Source organism: Hipposideros armiger, unplaced genomic scaffold, assembly GCF_001890085.2.
Source record: "Hipposideros armiger isolate ML-2016 unplaced genomic scaffold, ASM189008v1 scaffold_502, whole genome shotgun sequence".
Classification (NCBI taxonomy): Eukaryota; Metazoa; Chordata; class Mammalia; order Chiroptera; family Hipposideridae; genus Hipposideros; species Hipposideros armiger.
This window is the reverse complement of record NW_017731852.1, coordinates 348,296-366,302: the sequence shown is the minus strand read 5'-3', so window position 1 is coordinate 366,302 and position 18,007 is coordinate 348,296. Positions and strand designations below refer to the sequence as shown.

The 18,007-nt window shown below is 49.8% G+C and overlaps 2 protein-coding genes across 11 annotated transcripts in view; one reads left to right on the top strand and one right to left on the bottom strand.

Moving 5' to 3' along the window:
* Window positions 1-12,269, top strand: part of HNRNPM (heterogeneous nuclear ribonucleoprotein M) — a 43,758-nt gene extending 31,489 nt beyond the window's left edge. For 4 of the 10 annotated variants that reach the window (XM_019667646.1, XM_019667637.1, XM_019667640.1 and 1 more), the window contains 5 exons: window positions 3,168-3,266; window positions 6,649-6,702; window positions 8,617-9,419; window positions 10,084-10,135; window positions 11,843-12,269. In XM_019667646.1, the coding sequence (XP_019523191.1) occupies window positions 3,168-3,266; window positions 6,649-6,702; window positions 8,617-9,419; window positions 10,084-10,135; window positions 11,843-12,006 (1,172 nt within the window). In that variant the 3' untranslated portion in view covers window positions 12,007-12,269. The remainder of the gene's footprint in view (window positions 1-3,167; window positions 3,267-6,648; window positions 6,703-8,616; window positions 9,420-10,083; window positions 10,136-11,842) is intronic. The other 6 variants (XM_019667647.1, XM_019667644.1, XM_019667639.1 and 3 more) reach the window with 2 other exon arrangements.
* Window positions 12,270-13,322: 1,053 nt separating this feature from the next.
* Window positions 13,323-18,007, bottom strand: part of PRAM1 (PML-RARA regulated adaptor molecule 1) — a 7,652-nt gene continuing 2,967 nt past the window's right edge. The window contains exons 4-12 of the mRNA XM_019667601.1: window positions 16,946-18,002; window positions 16,794-16,860; window positions 16,643-16,719; window positions 14,405-14,459; window positions 14,187-14,292; window positions 13,882-14,044; window positions 13,768-13,801; window positions 13,636-13,670; window positions 13,323-13,500 (exon numbers count right to left, since the gene is read on the bottom strand). Coding sequence (XP_019523146.1) covers window positions 13,463-13,500; window positions 13,636-13,670; window positions 13,768-13,801; window positions 13,882-14,044; window positions 14,187-14,292; window positions 14,405-14,459; window positions 16,643-16,719; window positions 16,794-16,860; window positions 16,946-18,002 — 1,632 coding nt within the window. The 3' untranslated portion in view covers window positions 13,323-13,462. The remainder of the gene's footprint in view (window positions 13,501-13,635; window positions 13,671-13,767; window positions 13,802-13,881; window positions 14,045-14,186; window positions 14,293-14,404; window positions 14,460-16,642; window positions 16,720-16,793; window positions 16,861-16,945; window positions 18,003-18,007) is intronic.

Here is an 18,007-nt window from a genome sequence, read left to right as displayed (position 1 = left end):
CATTTTTAATGAACAGTTCTCCCCTTTCACTTTTCTACTGAATCAGATGGCTTCGAATTGCCTTAAGTATTAGTAAAATCTTAAGTCTGTATTTTATCAGCTAGACTTAATAGTTTTCATTGTCTTAGTCACTAAACTCTTGAGATGTCTTGTGTTCTGAATCTTCCCCAGTAATTGTCCAACAAAATGTTAAAAGCTTTCTTATGGCCTCTAGCACTAGCAAGTATCATGTAGACATCTGTGGTTATGCTTTGCACACTTTAAAACGGTCTCCAAGTGTAAGGGATTAGTTTCCTTGGAGCTTTTGATGAAGTTCATGTCTCTCCTGTAGTGCTTGACTGATGAGTTCTTGATCATCTGCTCTGATGACTCTGGAATCGTGAGCAGAGGCATTAATTTAGCATTTACATAATGCAAATTTTCATGTACTGTTATTCAAATCTTAAAACTCTACCAGCTTCTTAACAGAGATATAGCAATGTTAATTATAATCATAATGTGTTATTTCATTTAGTCCTTGCAAGATAACACATGATGTGTATGTACTGTTATCCCCATTTCATTAGAAACCGAGGCCCAGAGAGTGACTTACCTAAGGGCATATAGCTAGTAATGGTGGGATATGGACCCAGGCTGTCTGGCCCCAGAGCCTGGCTCTTACTCCACTGTGATCCTGCCTTTAAGGGTTGCCTCTAGGACTGGCATCAGCGCCCCCTCCCCAGCAAGGCTGTTGAGTGTGCCCTGAGAAACCCACAGTCTGTCTTTTCTGAAGTTCTCTGGGTGTTGGTGGGGTCTTGACTCCACCTGTGGCAAGAGCTGTGTAAACTTCCCTGGAATGGGAAGTCATTAAGGATTTGGGTTTAAACCTTCTTTGCTGGTCTGTAGAACTGGATGATGGGAAGATAGTATAGAGGAAGCAAGAACCTTATTAGGATAGACATCAACTGGTAACTGGAAGGAGATACTCTGATGAATAAACTGCTCTTCATGGGGTGCCTTGTTCTAGATGATAGGAAAAGATGTAGGAAGGTCCTCACCACGAGTTAAGAATGAAGGGACAAAGGTCTGTGTTGCCAGTGTGCTCTGAGGCCTGCCTGTGGCTTGTGTGAGTGGGATTTGTAATAAAAAGTGAGAGTTGGGAAAATCTGGCTTGAAAGAGTGTTTACTTAGAACACAGGTGAGTCATTAGAAAGATTTGGGCTGTTACCCGAGTGCACTGATGTGATTTGGAAGCAGGTGAGAACCAGATGGGGGCTGTGCTGGGCCTCCACCAGGCCTCCTTGGTGACATGGCAGCTGGAATGCAGCAGGTACTGTTCTGAGTCTGATGATGAAAGGTTCAAAGTGCTGATTCTCATGAAGAGTCAGAATAGAAACGTGTGTTCTGAGTGTCCTGAGATACAGATACTCAGAGTCCTCCTCCATTCTCTACAGTAGAGAACAGAGACTTCACACTTGAGCTGTGTTATGAGATTTGGGTGGATTCAGCTTCAGAGCTATTCTGTGCTGGTCTGAGGAAAGTTTTAATCATTGGAAAACAATAAAGGTGATTCAAATTTAATTTAATGTTTAGTTGACCATAATGCATATAGCATGGTCACAGGTGCTGACAACATTAGACTGATTAGAAATTAATCAGGTTCTCAGGAATTAATCAGGTTCTCAGGACCGGTCAACCAGTAGAGGTCAAGTCTTGACAGAATGGATGTAAAATATTTTTAATTAAAAGACCATCACATATCAAATAATGACTGATTTGGTGCAATATTTAACAGTGAAAATTCTCTTTTGGGGGGAGTATATTGGAGTTCACACAGGGTTCCCTGAACTCAGAGATGAGTTCTGACGCCTTACCAATGCCTGCATATAACTTTCTTATCTGAAGGGGGGTGGGTGCTGCCTTCCTCACGGGCTGTGTGGCGAGCTCCTTCCATTACAGTGCCGCTCTGGGATTTCTCTTCTGCTCACCAGACACAGGCTCGCACAGCTACCTATATTTCCAGCAGATAGCATGCCACCAACCTGTCGGATTCGGTTGGGTTGATTCAAACTATGAATATAAAGTCCACCATTGCCAACTTCTGTTGCGCCTGCTCCCATGTGTCCGATAGACTTGTTTACTTCATTGAAGGTGTAGGGTTAGAACCATTTTTTGTAGTTGTGCAATAAAAGGTGTCCATTATATAGCACTTGTTTACCTGATATCTCTTAGAAGCAAGATAAACTAGATATTTTCAAGGACCTCTCAATATAGGAAGGAGACAGAGTGTGATACGCATTTTAAGTCTTGCTTTAGCTGAATATATAAGGAGAGAGGTAGTAAGTGATACGAATCATGAAAGCCTTTTTCAAGCAAGTAACATCTGTGGCAGGGCTTTTCCCCACAGAAGCTAAGAACTTTGTTTTTAAAAGACATTGTCAAAAATAAATACTCCAAAAAAAAAAAAAAGACAAAAGAAAAAAAGGAAATACATACATATTCCTGCTGTCAGCATAGAAAAAAATAAGTTACCCAAACTGCATTATGTAGACAAAAGCACTCCAGTTGTCCATAGAGAAGTCATTTATCCTCGGGCATGTTTCTGTACTCAAATGGCTGTGCTTGTGTATTAGAACATGGGCTTTTGCGTTGGATTTAGGTTCCAACCTTTGTCTCGCCCCTCACCAGGCATGTGTCCTTGGTCAAGTTAAGTCATTTGAGCCCCAGTTTCTTTGTAGGGCCATAGTGGCGGAGGGTACTAAGAGGTATGCAGACTGGTTGTAGGATTCCATGACAATAGCGCACGTAAAGCCCTTGGCAGGGCAGGGCACGGGGGGTGCCTCAGAAATGGTATCTGCTGCTGCTGGCACCTAAGGGGGCCCTCGTGCAGCCTGCCTTTGACTCAGCATGCCCTGCAGCCCCCGCCAGTTACTGCAGTAGTCGGTGCTTGGTGTGCGATGATGTGGCTGTAATGGAAGTTGTAAGTTAGTCCTTAATGGACTAAAGGTAGGTCGTTTTCAGGGATTCACTTGAGGTGACTTTCTTTTTAAGGAATAAAGGATGGATGTTGGTTTCCTATAGAAAAACTAAACATGCTGACTTGGTGGTGGCTGTCGTGTGTATAGTTTTTTATGTCTAAAATATATTGGTATTCCTGGAAAGGCCTAGGGTAATGTTTTTTTCCACAGAGATGGAGCGTGGCATGGGTGGAGGATTTGAGAGAGACTTTGCCAGAAAAGAGATGGGAATGTCTCGAAGCTTTGGAGAGCCCCTTGGCAGAGGAATGGGTAAGAAGGCCCCATGCGGGCGGGGTCCACCCCCCGGGGGTGCAGGCTCACCCTGATGTCAGAGTTCTTTCTTAGGCAAAGTCTGGTGGTTTTTCTGAGGCTTTTTAAAAATTGTGTTTTCTCTAGACTTAGATAAAAACTTCTTTCTGGTCCTTGAATTTTTTATTGATCTCCATAGCGCCACTTTTTAAGTCTTTTCAGATGGATTCTTTTTTCACACTGGTATAGGCATTTGCTGGCTGTGGGAGTAGAAACTGCTGTGTTTATGGAACTGGCTCTCTGGTCCTGGTAGAGATCGTCAGGGCCCTGCCAAGTAGGAGTGTGAGCCTCCTTAGTCCAGGGTGCTGTTTAGTCAAAAAGGGCGGTGTGGTGTGTTTACTGATTGATGCCTTTGAACAAGAGCTTGAGTATTGGGCGTGTCTAAATGCAGAGAAACTTTTTTTCAGTTTTAGTTAGATTGCACAGCAGTTTCTTCTTTACTTTTACATGGCATGTTTCTCCCGTTTTGAGTTCAGGTTTTTCTGAGGCTTTCAGCTTAATTCTCCTTTGTTAGTGTGTTGCAAGGAGATAGTCCATTCCTGGGCTAGGAAGTTTGTTTCTCTCAAAGGTGATTCAGAACATGGATCCCCCCACCCCGCCCTCCCAATCTCCACCTGCTTCTCATCCTGTGCAGATAAGAGACTGCTAGGTTACAGCCTCAGAGTGCATAGCTTCTGTCTTTATGGGACACCTTGCGCTGGGTGTGAGGACTTGAAACTTTTTGTGTTTAGTTTGTATGAGCTAAGCTGTATTCTTAGAATTTATGAAGGTCCTAGAAAGAGTCGTCTTCAGCTCATCAGCGAGATGGGATCCTTAGTTCTGCACATTGTCTCCAGGACCCCATGTGCTTTGCGTTCTTCCTGAAGATCCAGAACTATTAGAAACTGTTGACCTCAGAGTAGACACTGTTGGTGGAGACTTTTTTGTTTTGCTTTTTCCCTGACTGGTTAGAGAACTTGAATGACTTCCTTGCATCTTTTTTTTCTGTATTTGCTTGATATGACTGTAGCTTTATTCTAGATTGTTCCAAAGCTTTAGAATTTGGGGGGGAGTTGATCATTTGTGACTGGGTCAGTTAAAAGTTTCTCATTGCCGTGACTGGCGTTGTTTTTGTGTCTTAAAATGGTAGAACAACAACAGAAAAAGAAAACATGTTAATCTCAAATAATAAATACCTTTGCAGAAAAACAAATGGTAGAACATTTAAGAAATATTTTAAATTTTATTGTCATTTGGCTGCAAATACCAATTTATGGATACCTATAGTGAGGAGAACAAAGTGGCATGTGACTGCTCCCACAGGCACTTTTCCCTGCTCTGAGGCCCTCAATCTTTTGCCGCTCTGTGGTGCCTCTCACCTCTGTGATGAGGCTGCTGGCCTTGTCCCAGTTCCTGCAGTGGCACAGTGGATCTAGTAAGGTTGCTTCATGTGGCAACAGGAAACTCATCCTGTCCTGACCTGGATAAAAACATCCTCTGTAGACCTTGCTCTTTCTCACTTTGGCACCTTCTCTCTGATTGAGACTTGTCTGTTTGTCCTGAAGTCTCCCAGCTGACCATGGGCAAGAACAAGGGGCTTCGTTCTGGGTTTCCCTGCTGCTGTTTGTCATCAGACCTAAGTTGATAAAAAGGTCTTTGTACCAAATATTTGTCAGGTTTTCAGAGTAGTTACCTGGATTTGTTTTCGAGATTCTGTTCTTGATCTTATTTTCTGTGTTGTTTACTTGACGGTTGAATCATTTTGGTCCTCCTCTTTTGAGGTACTTCACTACTCCATGTCCCTTCTCTCCTGTCAAGGCAATAGATCTTTGCACTTTGTGCAAACAACTGGACTTGCTGCTGCAGGGATATAGATAGATATGTGGTCCTTGATGTTGAAGGACATGATGCAGCTGAGGAGATGATGCTGAGAGTGGCTCAGGTCAGCACATCGCAGTGTCCTTGTAATGGAGCCAGTGGAGGTGTTGAGTCCTGGGCCTTCAGCAGCCGTGTGAGCGCCACACCAATGTGATGGTTTTCTCTGTGTTCAGATTTGAAAAAGCACTGCCCTAGATAGTTAATAGAATCATGCTGCTCAGAGAGCCATGGATGTGAGCAGGAGATTAGTTTAAGCTGAGGGCTGGTGCTGAGAGGGTTCAGCATAGGTAGAGGGTGTGCTGTCAGACAGCTCACAGCATCAGGTGCAGAGCATTGGAGGTGAGGGTCTGCCTGGGATAGGAAGAACAAATTCAAGTCAGGAGTCAGCAGGGAGGCCTGTGAATGCTTCTGAAAGCTTTTGCTGGGAATAGTTTGACCTAAGCACTGTTTTAGGAAAACGAGCCTTGGCCTGGGCCTGCTGGTCGGGATTGTAGGTGTCAGGGAAGAATAAGCACTGTGCTGCCTTGCGGGCTGAAGGTCTATTGTTTCTTGGTTTCTTTCTTACCTCCTTCCTTTCGCTTTCTTACCTCCTTCCTTTCGCAGGCAGTTGCAGTACTAGAAACAGCTGTGGGGTAGGGCTTAAGCTCTTTGTGGTCGTGGTCATAATACAAGTTGTGCCCTGTGACTGTTGTCTATGCTGATGAGTTTACCTCAGGACCAGATTGGGAGTGGGTACAATTTTCTTCTACATAATGGAAGACCGAGGAGAAACTTTTAAAAGCTATCACTAATGATAGTATTAGACAAACTCTGAAGAGGTTTGTTTGGCTGAACCATTGGCAAGCAGGCAGCAGTGTTTTCTATTTTGGACAGCTGAGTGTGTTGAGTATTTATTTTCCTGAGGCTTTGTGTATCACTTAGTCACCATCACACCCAGCTCCCTCCAGGCTGGGCTGGTAGGCTGAGCTTGCTGAAGTCCTTCCAAGCACAGCTTGTTAACTAGGTTGGATTTCCAGCACTGCATGCAGTCGCTGGTTTGCAAGGTTTGGGCTGAAGTGTAGCTACACCTTCAGTTGGCTGAGGGATAATGGTGATGCGTTGATTGGATCTGGGAGGGTGAGTGCAGGCTTCAGTCTGTGAGTACTGAGGGTCTCGAGCAGCTTTAGGAAAACTGCCACTGGCCTTCCAAATTCAATTCATGGATGCACAGTGGCTCCCAGCTCTGCTAGGCGCATTCCCAGGTGGCTCTACCAACTGGGCCTCAGACTGTGGAGTTGCTTGGGCTCCTTGCGTCGTGACCCCATCATCAAGGACTCTACTACAGTTTTTCAGTAAAATGACTTTGTCGATGTGTGTATTTCTCAACCCCCTCCCCCTTTCCTTTTTAAATTTTTAATTAGTAGTCCTACTCTGGAATCTGTACTAAACAAATTTCTATTACCATAGAGAAATTTGGCTAATTTTTTTTTCTTCCTGATTTCCTTAGAAATCCTAAGTAATGCACTGAAGAGAGGAGAGATCATTGCAAAGCAGGGAGGAGGTAGGAAACGCTTAGTTTTGCTGTTTTGATTTTTAGAATAGGCTGTTATTACCGGGGATAGTAGAGTGTAGTGGTGAAAAGCATGGGCTCTAAAATAGACTGCCTGGGGTGGGAACCAGCTTCCGCCTAGCTGCGTGACATTTGGCAAGTTACTGAACCTATTTTTTATACTGTAAAATGGGGATGTAATAGTACCTACCTCATAGGGCCGTTGTGAAGAGTAAATGAGTTAATGCATATAAAAGAGTGCTTAATGTAAGTGCTACTATGTAAGCTGTTAGTCACTGTCTTTATTGTAATGTGTCCACATAATTTGGGGGCTTGTTTTCAATACTATAAAATTGCAAATTCCTAAAAGTAAATATTTTACTCGATTATAAAAATATGCCACCTAACATAACAAATGCTTACTGAAATATATACATATAGTCATAAAAACTCAGAAAATAATGAAGAAAGTAAATATCTGCCCAGTGTTGAATGCTATAAAGATTTTGGAATATATCCTTTCATTAATAGACTTTTTAAAATGGATACTTAAAACTAAATGTACTTTTTTCAGCCCAATTGTCCTCATGGCTCTGAACGTTTTAGCATTTCCTTGGTGACTCCACTTGCTGGCTTTTCCTGTGGTGGGCTGATCTAGAAATCCATGTGGGCACTGTTTCTTCCCAGCTCTCTGCTCCTGTTGGTGTCTGGAACAGGGGTGATCAGCCTCATTTCTGATGCTCTGGGGCACGCAACCTCCCCTGTCAGAGTTCTTACCTTTTTTATAGTTTCTGAGAAATTTCTGCTCTGAAAGTCTAATAGTCTTAAAATGATGCCTATATTTTGCCACTTGGTGTACTCTTATTCACCTAAGGAAATAGGCACAGAGAAGGGGAGTGACTCTTGCCAGGTCACAGTGTTGTTCAGTTAGAGAGTCAGTTATAGAAACTGCTGAGTTTCCTCTTAAATTTGCATCTTGAACTGGGCTGCCGGCTCAACTGCCCATTTCCAGAGGTAGGTGGTAGTAGTGGTGGTGGTGAAGCTTGAGTGAGGGCCCCTCCTGCTCAGCATGTAAAAAGTAGTGGGCGGTGGCCTAGGTGGCAGAGCCAGACCCTTCTCATCTAGAGTTGCAAGCATCATGTGGTCACTGCACTGCTGACCTGCCCAAATATGTCCAGCTGAATTGTGGCAGTGAGGGACGGATCCTCAGCCTCTTCCAGGGTTCACTCTGGTGCCGTCGACTTTTCCTCCAAAGCCAGCAAAGTTACGTACAAGTCAGTCGGCAGTTCCCCTGGAAGTGGCCATCTGTTCATTTATACATAGGATCTATGTTGGTGTTGGTATTGCTTCTTGATTATGTAGCTATATAATAACGTCTCTGTGCCCTGGAGATGCTAAGGAAATGGCAGTCAGACTGGCCACCAGCAGGGCATCTTAGAGGGACAAGTTGGGAGAGGATAAGGGTGGTGAGTGATTTGGTATCTTCACCATATAATCCATTATACCTGGTGATCTGAGGGCGGGATTTCTGAGCCTTCCCCTTAAGAGCATTTTTTCTTAGTGTCCAGTGGTGGGGAAACTGCAGAGTTCTCAGGAATTGACAGCCATGGCTCATAAAGCTTGTCACAAATACTAGCGCTTTCCAAGTAACACGGAGAACATTGTCGACACAAGTCCTCCAGAGTTGGGTTTTCCCTTTAAAATTTTTATTACGGAAATTTCAACTGTGGCACAGAAGTAGGAAGAATGATGTACTCACTACCCAGTTTTAAAAGCTGTCAATATTTGGGGTGGTGGGGGGAGGTGTCTAATGGCAAATTATTGTGGTTCTTAGTTTCTTAACAATGGTTGAGCTTGTGAAGTACCCAGGTCACCCTCCTTGTACAAGCCCCTGACATCTGCCTGTGTCTTGTTTCCCTGTTTCAGGTGGAGGTGGAGGCAGTGTCCCAGGGATCGAGAGGATGGGCCCTGGCATTGACCGCATTGGGGGTGCCGGCATGGAGCGCATGGGCGCAGGCCTGGGCCACGGCATGGAGCGCGTGGGCTCTGAGATCGAGCGCATGGGCCTGGTCATGGACCGCATGGGCTCCGTTGAGCGCATGGGCTCCGGCATTGAGCGCATGGGCCCACTGGGCCTTGACCACATGGCCTCCAGCATTGAGCGCATGGGCCAGACCATGGAGCGCATCGGGTCTGGCGTGGAGCGCATGGGTGCCGGCATGGGCTTTGGCCTCGAGCGCATGGCCGCGCCCATCGACCGCGTGGGCCAGACCATTGAGCGCATGGGCTCTGGTGTGGAGCGCATGGGCCCTGCCATCGAGCGCATGGGCCTGGGCATGGAGCGCATGGTGCCCGCAGGCATGGGGGCTGGCCTGGAGCGCATGGGCCCCGTGATGGATCGCATGGCCACCGGCCTGGAGCGCATGGGCGCCAACAACCTGGAGCGAATGGGCCTGGAGCGCATGGGCGCCAACAGCCTGGAGCGTATGGGCCTGGAGCGCATGGGCGCCAACAGTCTGGAGCGCATGGGTCCTGCCATGGGCCCGGCCCTGGGCGCTGGCATTGAGCGCATGGGCCTGGCTATGGGTGGTGGTGGCGGTGCCAGCTTTGACCGCGCCATCGAGATGGAGCGTGGCAACTTTGGAGGAAGCTTCGCAGGTTCCTTTGGTGGAGCTGGAGGCCATGCTCCTGGGGTGGCCAGGAAGGCCTGCCAGATATTTGTGAGAAATGTAAGTGGCTCTTCAGGAATGCCTCAGTGGTGGTGTGCGGGGGCGGGGGGCAGGAAGTCAGCAGGACAGAATGGTGTCAAGTCAGAGTCAGAGATGATGCCCTCAGAAAAGGGAGCTGAGAAGCATGCAAGGTCACCTTGCCACTGTCCCCAAAGTTTGGTGCTGGTAGGATGAGGAGGAAATGGGGAGAGCTTACAACACTTCATGCAGCAAGAATAGTGAACCCACTGGGCTGCCCTGACTACTAGATGGGACAGATTGTGAGTGAGCTGAAGAACTCATTCCCTGATCCTTCAGCTTGAAGAGCCACTAAACCTTGGCATGACGATTCAGAGGAAAAATGGCTGTATCTGAATTAACTCAGATTTACTGCCTTTAGCTGGTATTCAGTGGTTCTGAGCGCTGAACCACAGGCAGCTGTGCGTTCTGCTCTCTGCATGATCCTCCCACGGACAGATAAAGCCACAAGGGAGTGAACTTGGTGTGCTAGTTTAGAACCTCATTCCAGATAGTCTTGTTTTGTTGTCTATGATAGTCTCAGTTTGAAGGTCAGCCAGATTCTCTGTAATAAGAAATCCTTTAAGTCACCCTCAGAGACAATGGTGGTGGTTACGCATTAGGACTTCGTCGAATCACTCATCAGTCTGTTCTTTTCCCCCTTTAGCTCCCATTTGATTTTACATGGAAGATGCTAAAGGACAAATTCAACGAATGTGGTAAGTGTTTGAGAAACCTGTCTAGGTGCCTCCATGTGCTGTGGCTTCAGAAATCTTAGCTCGCTGGTGGTGCATTTGAGTCATGCAGTGAGGCTTCTATCCTAGTCCTCACAAGATAGAAGACTCTGGAAGACGGGTGGGACTTCCCATTTTCCCACCTATTCAAATAATTCAAGCAGGTTGTTGAATTTCCTGTTACGTGTCAGACTTATGTGTTCTCATTTCATCCTTATCTTTTTTTTTTTCCTTTTACAATTTTTGAAAGGAGGTACTGTTGTCCCCATTTTATAGATGAGTCAGGCAAAGTCACGTTCCCAACGTCCTATGGCTTCTAAGTGACAAAACTAAATAAAATGAATTCCTCTGAGACAAAGTCACTTTCTACCACAGCACCCTTGGATCATGCCTCAAAGTGCACCCACCCAGCAGGTCCCGTAGGCGAGGCTTCGCAGGCTCTGGGCATGGTGGTAGCTTGTGTGTGGATGAGGTTGAGGGTTTGTGGTTTTCTGGCACACCAGGCAACCATTCTGGAAGGCTCACTTTGTGGCCAAAAGGAAGTTAAGTTGTCCCGGGTGAACCCCCTCCCCCCCTCCCCTCACCCGCACCACTTCAGTTCTTTTAACCATGTCAAGTGGGAGGCCCAATCATAAGCCAGAGTGGGTGGCTTGTTGGATCAAGGCTTCCTCAGTGTTCTCATTTCCTATTTCAGTAATGGCTCAGATTCACCACGATTGCTGCTTCTCCTGGTTCTTCTCTCGGGTCTGATGTTGAGCCATAGCCGGCCTTCTTGCCCTCTGTCCCTACTCCTAAGTTTCCACATTGTAGTAGATATTCCTAAAAGTCAGGTTTGAGCGTGCAACTCCCCCCTGCCCAGATGCCTGAGGTGCCCGTGGCCGACAAAAGAAAGTCCAAACTCACAAGCCCCTGTACCACGTGGTCCCTTCCTGTTTCATCTCCCTCCTGTCTCTGCACCCTGAGTTGCAAGTGCTGCTCTCCAGAAGGGCTCTGTTGAGCTTTTATCAGCAAGTCTTGCTCTGGTGAACTTAAGCTATTTCAGAACTTTCCCGTGAGAAACCCTCCAGGATGTTGGCCCTCCCTCAGAGTTAATGGCTGTAGAGTTGTGGGTCCCCTGCCCCAGCTGCATTGTCCTGTCCTTGGCAGTCACAGAAGTGGAGCCCTGTGTTGCTGTGGCTCCTCTCCTGTGCACTTGTTTCCATGGTGCATGACACATAGCTGGACACTTAAATCGGAGCTTGAATGAACCTGAGAAACCTGCTTGCTCATTATTACACAGCTTGTATTGGACAGTGCAGAAGTGTCCATCATATTGTGATGGCCTTGTATAAGTGCTGGTGTGCTGTATTGGAAACGGAGCCTCTAAAATTTGCCTATAAAGTCAGCTTCTTGCCCCCCCCCCCCCCCCCCCCCCCCAGCTCTCCTGAGTGTAAAGGCATGTATTTGAAACTGCCAGGAAGGCTTATCACGGGACCAAGCAGATTGTTGTCCTGTTGGCAGAAGAATGGCAGTGGGGCCGAGGGCTGTACTAGCTGGGGCCCAGCCGCTGTGTTCATGCACCAGGCCTGGGGCCCTCTCCCTTTTGACTCATCTGAAATTCAGCAGGTGAACTGGGCTGAGTGGAGCCCAGACTGAGGCTGCGCTCTGGTTTGCCTGAGGAATTATGGTCTCTTCTTCCCTCCCTGTGCCCAGGCCATGTGCTGTATGCCGACATCAAGATGGAGAATGGGAAGTCCAAGGGGTGCGGTGTGGTTAAGTTTGAGTCGCCAGAGGTGGCTGAGCGAGCCTGCCGGATGATGAATGGGATGAAGCTGAGTGGCCGAGAGATTGATGTTCGAATCGATAGAAATGCTTAAGCAGTTGCCTTTTTTAAACATCGATACCAGATCTCTGAATTTGTATTTTTCCTTGTTAACCATTTTAATTTGTTGGCTGGATGTATAAAGATGTTTAAAAAATTCAGTTGCTTTTTGGGGTAATTTGAATTACTTTTTTAATGACTGGGGTTCCATTTGACTGTTTGCATTGAGATTGCAATGTGCGCAATTTTTTTTGTAGTTGTGGCATCTTGTTGACATCGAATATGACTTTGATAATAAATACCAGTTCCTGAAAGCTGCTTGCTTTTGTGTGTGTGTGTTGTGGGGCCACCACCCCAGATTTGGGGAGCTGTAGTCACTCGGTCTTTCTACCCGGGGAGCTGTAACTACCAGGAGGAGTCTCATCTCCTTGCTTGTCTGTCAGCCCCGCCATTTTAGGGAAAACTTTTTATGGAAACGGAACCCTGAGGGTTTTTTTTTAATGCCCTTGTACTGTAATGGAGCCCTTGGCTGTTAGCAGTCAGGAAAGCCATCCTGTGTCCCTCCTGTGCAGTTTCTGTTTCTGCTCTGGCTGCTGTAACAAAAATACCATATGCTGAGTAGTTTATAAACAACAAACTGATTTCTTGGCCTGGAGACTGGAAGTCCAAGCTCAAGATGCTGGCTGATGTCTGGTGAGACCCTGCTTGCCCATAGAGCCTTCTAGCAGTGAGTGATCTCACATGGTGGAAGGTGGGAAGGGAGCTCTCTGGGGGGCTCTTACAAGGGCCCTAATTCCATTCATGAGGGCCCTGTCCTCATGAGCGAATCTCAAATTGGGCATTAGGTTTCCAATATAGGAATTTTGGCAGGGGGGTGACACCAGTATTCTGTCCATAGCAGCTTTTCTTTGCTAAAACACCCAGACGGGTGCGTTTCTGAGCATATTTAGTCCTGTAGAGTTTCAGGCTGAACTTGATACCTGGGCTCTGTCAGAACTGGGTCACCCTACCACCACCACTACCAAGATGTGATCTCATACATAGGTTCACTTGGGCTAGACTGCTGTTTGCAGCCTGTAAGGAGCAACAGCTGCTGCTTTGTCCTGTTTGCATGTGGAGGGTCGCAGAGTGTGGGACATGTCCTGCCCATCTCCCTCTCCACCATGGCTGGCAGCTGACGGGCCCAATCACAGGGACCCCCACCTTGAAGTCTAGCAAGGTACCACTTGCCATCTCCATGCCACTTCTTCCTGGCCTTTATCCTGAGGGATGAGACCGTGAAGAAGGGAGTTGACCCCACAGACTCCTGAGTGTTTGATTGTGGCTCCCTTATGTGTACCAATCAGGCGGGAAAGAAAAGACAAGTGGGGATCGCTTTTAAAGAGTGGCTTTATGTGGTCCATGTACGTGGTCAGGCCTGAGCCTTGGCAATCATGTGACCTCCAAGTTGGGATCCAGGACTCCTGGGTTAGTGGGTGGCATATTCTCCCGGGTCCCCACACCTTCGGGCCTTATCGTCCCCTAGGGAATGGTTGGCTCTCCAGAGGGTCTGCAGAGGAAGGGTGACTTCCAGTGATCCTCTCCCCAGAAGCAGAGGTCCATCAGCCCCTGGGAGAGTGAGGTGGGGGCTTACCCCTCCCAAGGTGCTGTGGTCCCCTCCAACCCTCCCAGAACGGCTACATACCCCAGAAGGCAACGTCGTCATACACTTCCGTTTCCCTGGTGGAGAGCACATTTGTGTCAGCAATTGGCACCCTGGCCCATTGATGATGCACGCCCCCCCCCCCCCAACCCCCTGCATCAGGACAGCACTCACAGGGGTAGCAGCGCTGTTCTAGGCACGTAGCCATCTGTGAAGAGAGCAGGATGGGTGATCAGCCTGGTGGTTGCGGGGCCTGTCTCCCCAGGGCTCCCAGCCCAGCTTACTCACACTTGCCCTTGGTGTTCCTGCATAGCATCTCCTCCTCGCTGGTGAACTCAATCACCTCCAGGATCTCCCCACGCCGGATTCCCAGGTGCTTGCCGCCCCCACGACGTGTCTTGGCATTGGGGTCAATCATCATCCTGGTCTGAATCACAATCTCCCCCTCAAACTGGGGAGGGACATGTTAGAGCTTTGGCTGGTGCTGATCCCACCCTCCCGGGACTCCCCACTTCCGAGGATGGAATTCATGGGGCCTTAGTCAATTGGGCCGAGCCCAGTTCCCCAGGGCTCTTGCTTAGCTTGGTGTCCACCTTGAACTTCTTCCGGAACTCTCTCTCAGCTTTCTCTGCCTTCCGGATCTGCTTCAGGACCTTTGGGTCTGTGGGCAGCAACTGTGGCTGGGGGGCCTTCTCCTTCCTGAGGCCCCCAAGGAAATGGGTGATCATGAGCAAGATATACTCCTCAGGGTCCCCTTCCACTGCCCTCCCAGAGCTCAGCTCCTCATTCCACTCCCTTTGCCCTGTGGTACCTGAGCTCAAGGTCTTGTGACTTCCTGGGGGGTTGCTGGGTGGATGGCACTGCATCTGGGAGCAGTCAGAACACCGAGTTAGGGCAGGGTCCATCAGCTTGGCCTCTCAGCCCTGGTGGCTTGATCTTGAGTGGACCTTCGCTTTGTCAGTTCTCAGGACATCTCCCCCGCCTCCATTCTGGCCAGGCCCCCTCCCAGCCCCTGCCTTGCCCAGATGTCCACCCTCTCCCCATGCTAAGCATGGCAGAAACTTCACGTTAATTCAACCCTCACAGCAGCCTTATTCATGACACTACTGTCATTCCCAATTTGCTGATGAAATAAAGGCCCTGAGAGGGAAAGTAACCTGCCCAAGGTCAGCCAGCTGGTAAATGGCAGAGGGGCAGGATTTATTTGCATGCTTTTGAGGCCATTTCATGCCTGGCGCCTAGAGCAGGTTGGGTTCTGGGAACTGTAATAAGATATGGGTCAAAAATGAGGCAAAAGCATTTCCTGGTGGCAAACTTAAGTTGGCCTCTGAGAAGGGGCTCATAGGGCGGGGTTCTTTGGCTTGGCTGCTGCTGATACTGGACTGTGAGGGGTATCCCAGGGTGAGGCTGACTTCCTGGCAAGTGACCAGCCTTCCAGGGAGGAGCCTGCTGGCCAAGGGGTTGGCTTACAGCGAGGGCCTCATGAGCAGGTGAGTGAAGTTGCCAGAACCCGAAGCTCTCAGCTTTTCACTGTCCTCTGAATAACTAACTCCAAGCGTCTGTCTGTTGACATTTCGGGCCAGCAGTCCCTCCCATCAAGCAGCCGCCCACTGCAGCACAGAGCACACTCCTGGGCAGAGTTGCGGGGCAGACCTGGTGCCCCCACTTGGTGCACCAAGCTTGCTGGAGTGCCACCCTGAGCAGGCCCCTGTGGGTGGCCTACTTGGATGCTGGGAAAGAGCCGGGCCCAGCCCTCAGCTGTGCGGGAGCCCCTAGTGAGGTGGAGAGTGGGCGGATAGACTTGAAAAAGACAAAGCTGCCTTTGGGACCGTCGGTGCTAACAGTGAGCCCTACACTTTCTCAAGGGGGAGATCCGGGGGTTGGTGGCATTTGATGGGAATCTTGAAAAATAACAGTGCAGCCATAGCAAGCAGAGGTGGGGCTGTGCCTGGTCTGTCTGGGTGCCTGCAAGGCTGCTGGAAGTGGAGTGGCCAGAGGCATTCCCTTCCCATGTCCAGGTCCCCAACAGTGGCCCTCCAGAGCCGAGCCACAGAGCCGAGCTGGAGCGGAAGCAGGAGGGGCCCTGTCAGGAAGCTCTGTGCTAACGGAGGGCTGTTGCAAGCAGCCCCTGGGGAAAGCTCAGAAGTAGCCACAGAGGCAGCAGACCTGGGTGGAGGGTGCTAATGGGGAGGGAGGTAGCATCCTAGACTCCCCTGATGGAAAGTTCCCCTGCAGGAGGCCCTTCAAAGCCAGGGCAGGGAAGCAGTCTGGGAGCAGAGGCCCTGGGCTCCTCTGTACTGGCTGTGTAAGCTGGGGGAGGTCACTTCTCGGGTCCTCAAGCTTGCCCATTTGTCAAGTGGGCATGACATTGCCTTGGGGGGTGGGGCTAAAGGGGCTGTGTAGATTCAGTGAATGTAAAGTGCTTGCATGGAAGCCATCTTTGTTTTTCACGAGGTTCATGAAGGCATTAACCCTGGAGCTGGGCTGGAGGCAGCAGCCTGCTAGGCCAGTATCCTGCTCTCCAGGAGCAGAGACTTGGAAGAAGGGAGAGAAGGGTCCTTTGGAACCCCAGGACACAGAGAGCTGCCAGGGCCACACTATGTCCAGCCCATGCCTTTCCAAGTTCCAGGTCCAAGTCCTCAGGCACCTCCAACACAACCAGTCCTTGTCCCCGACTCAGGGATGGTTCCGCTCTGCACCCAGGCTCAAGCCTCCAAACGGGCTGCATCCATATCAAGCTCTCTTGCTCCCTCTCACCCCTGCATAATACACCACTAGGTCTTCTTGACGCTTTTTACCTTATTCTTCCACTGCCCCACCCTGGGCTACACCGTGCTCTTTGGCTGTTGACACCTGTGCTGCCCTTCCTCACACTGCTCTGGCCACCAGGAGCTGTTTGTGACCTTTCTGGAAAGCCCCTCCTCCCTCCCCTCTGCTCTCTCCCAGGCGCTGTCGGACCTCACACCAGCAGCATGGCAAAAAAATGCCCTTGCAACAGATGTGTCCCAAGTGCCCAGGCTGGCTGGGTCCAGCCCCGCGGCCAACAAACCTCTGCCCTTGAGGCTGGATCTGGAATCATCTGTGGGCTCCACGTCATCGTACACCTCATAGATCTCGTCCAGGTCCCTGCGGGGATACATGAGATGAGGGCCTTTCAGCCCCATGACCCGTGCCTGTGTCCCCTTACTCCCCACACTCACTGCGGGATGTCCTTAGACTGTCGGGCCTGGATGTGGATTCCAGCAGCAGAGCGGGTCCTCCGCAGAGCTGTGGAGAGATGAGGATGGGAGGGAGGCACGCTTGGCCAGGGAGCCTCTGCCCCCTCCTTCCAGCCTGGGCTGCCCTCACCCACCTGTGGCAGCTGCTGAGGGTCTCTGAAAGCTCTGGACATCCCTGAGGTCCGGAGGCAGTGGGGGCTTGGCTGGAGGGGGTCCCAGGCTGCTGATTGGGGGTAGAGGCCTCTGCTGGGGTGGGTGGCCGGGTTTGAGGCCTAGTCTTGACCCTCCACTGTGAGAGAGAGCTCCTGACCTCTGCTGCCTGGCTCTGAACGTGGGGCTGGAGCCCTCAACAGCTGTGGGCAGTGAGCTCTCTGAAACAGAGCCAGGCAGTGGAGGCTTTCTAGAGAGCCCCCCAAAGAACTCCACCTGCAGGGGCTTTTTGGGCAGAGCATTGGGCTCGGGCTGTGAGTATTTGCGGGGGGGCCCTTGGCCCTCTGGCTGCGGAAACTTCCTGGGGAGCAGGCTGACCTCAGGCTCTGAGGTGGTCCTGGGGAGGCCACCCAGGTCAGGCTTCGGGGGCTTCTTAGAGAGCGCTTTGAATTCAGACTGCCAGGGCCTCTTGGGAAACACACAGACTTGGGGCTCCGAGGATGTCCTGGTGAGGTCACCAAACTCAGACTGCAGGGGCTTCTTGGGGAGGTGACTCAGCTGAGGCGGTGGGATCTTTTTTGGAAAGACACTGAAGTTGGGCTGTGAGGAGTGGGGATGGGGCTCACTGGGCTCAGGCTTCCAGGGAGGCATCTGAGGGACCTCGCTGAACTCTGGCTGTGGCAGGGACTTATTAGGGAGGCCACCGACCTGAGGCTGCTGGGGCTTTCTGGGGAGCATGCTGAACTCAGGCTGTGGGGGCTTCTTTGGAAAGGTATTGAACTCAGGCTTCGGGGTGGCCTCATTGGGCTCAGGCTGCCAGGATTTCCTAGGGAATGCATTGAATTTGGGTTCTGTGGGAAAGCTGGTGGGGTTGTTGAGCTCAAGCTGCTGGGACTTCTGTGCAAGTGCGCTTGGCTCCCGCTGAAAGGCCTTCTGAGGGGACCCACAGACCTCAGGCTGCGGGGGCTTCTTGGGGAACAGAGTGGCCTCGAGCTGTGGGAACTTCTTGGAGCGTTCACTGAACTCAGGTTTGGAGGGCTTCTTGG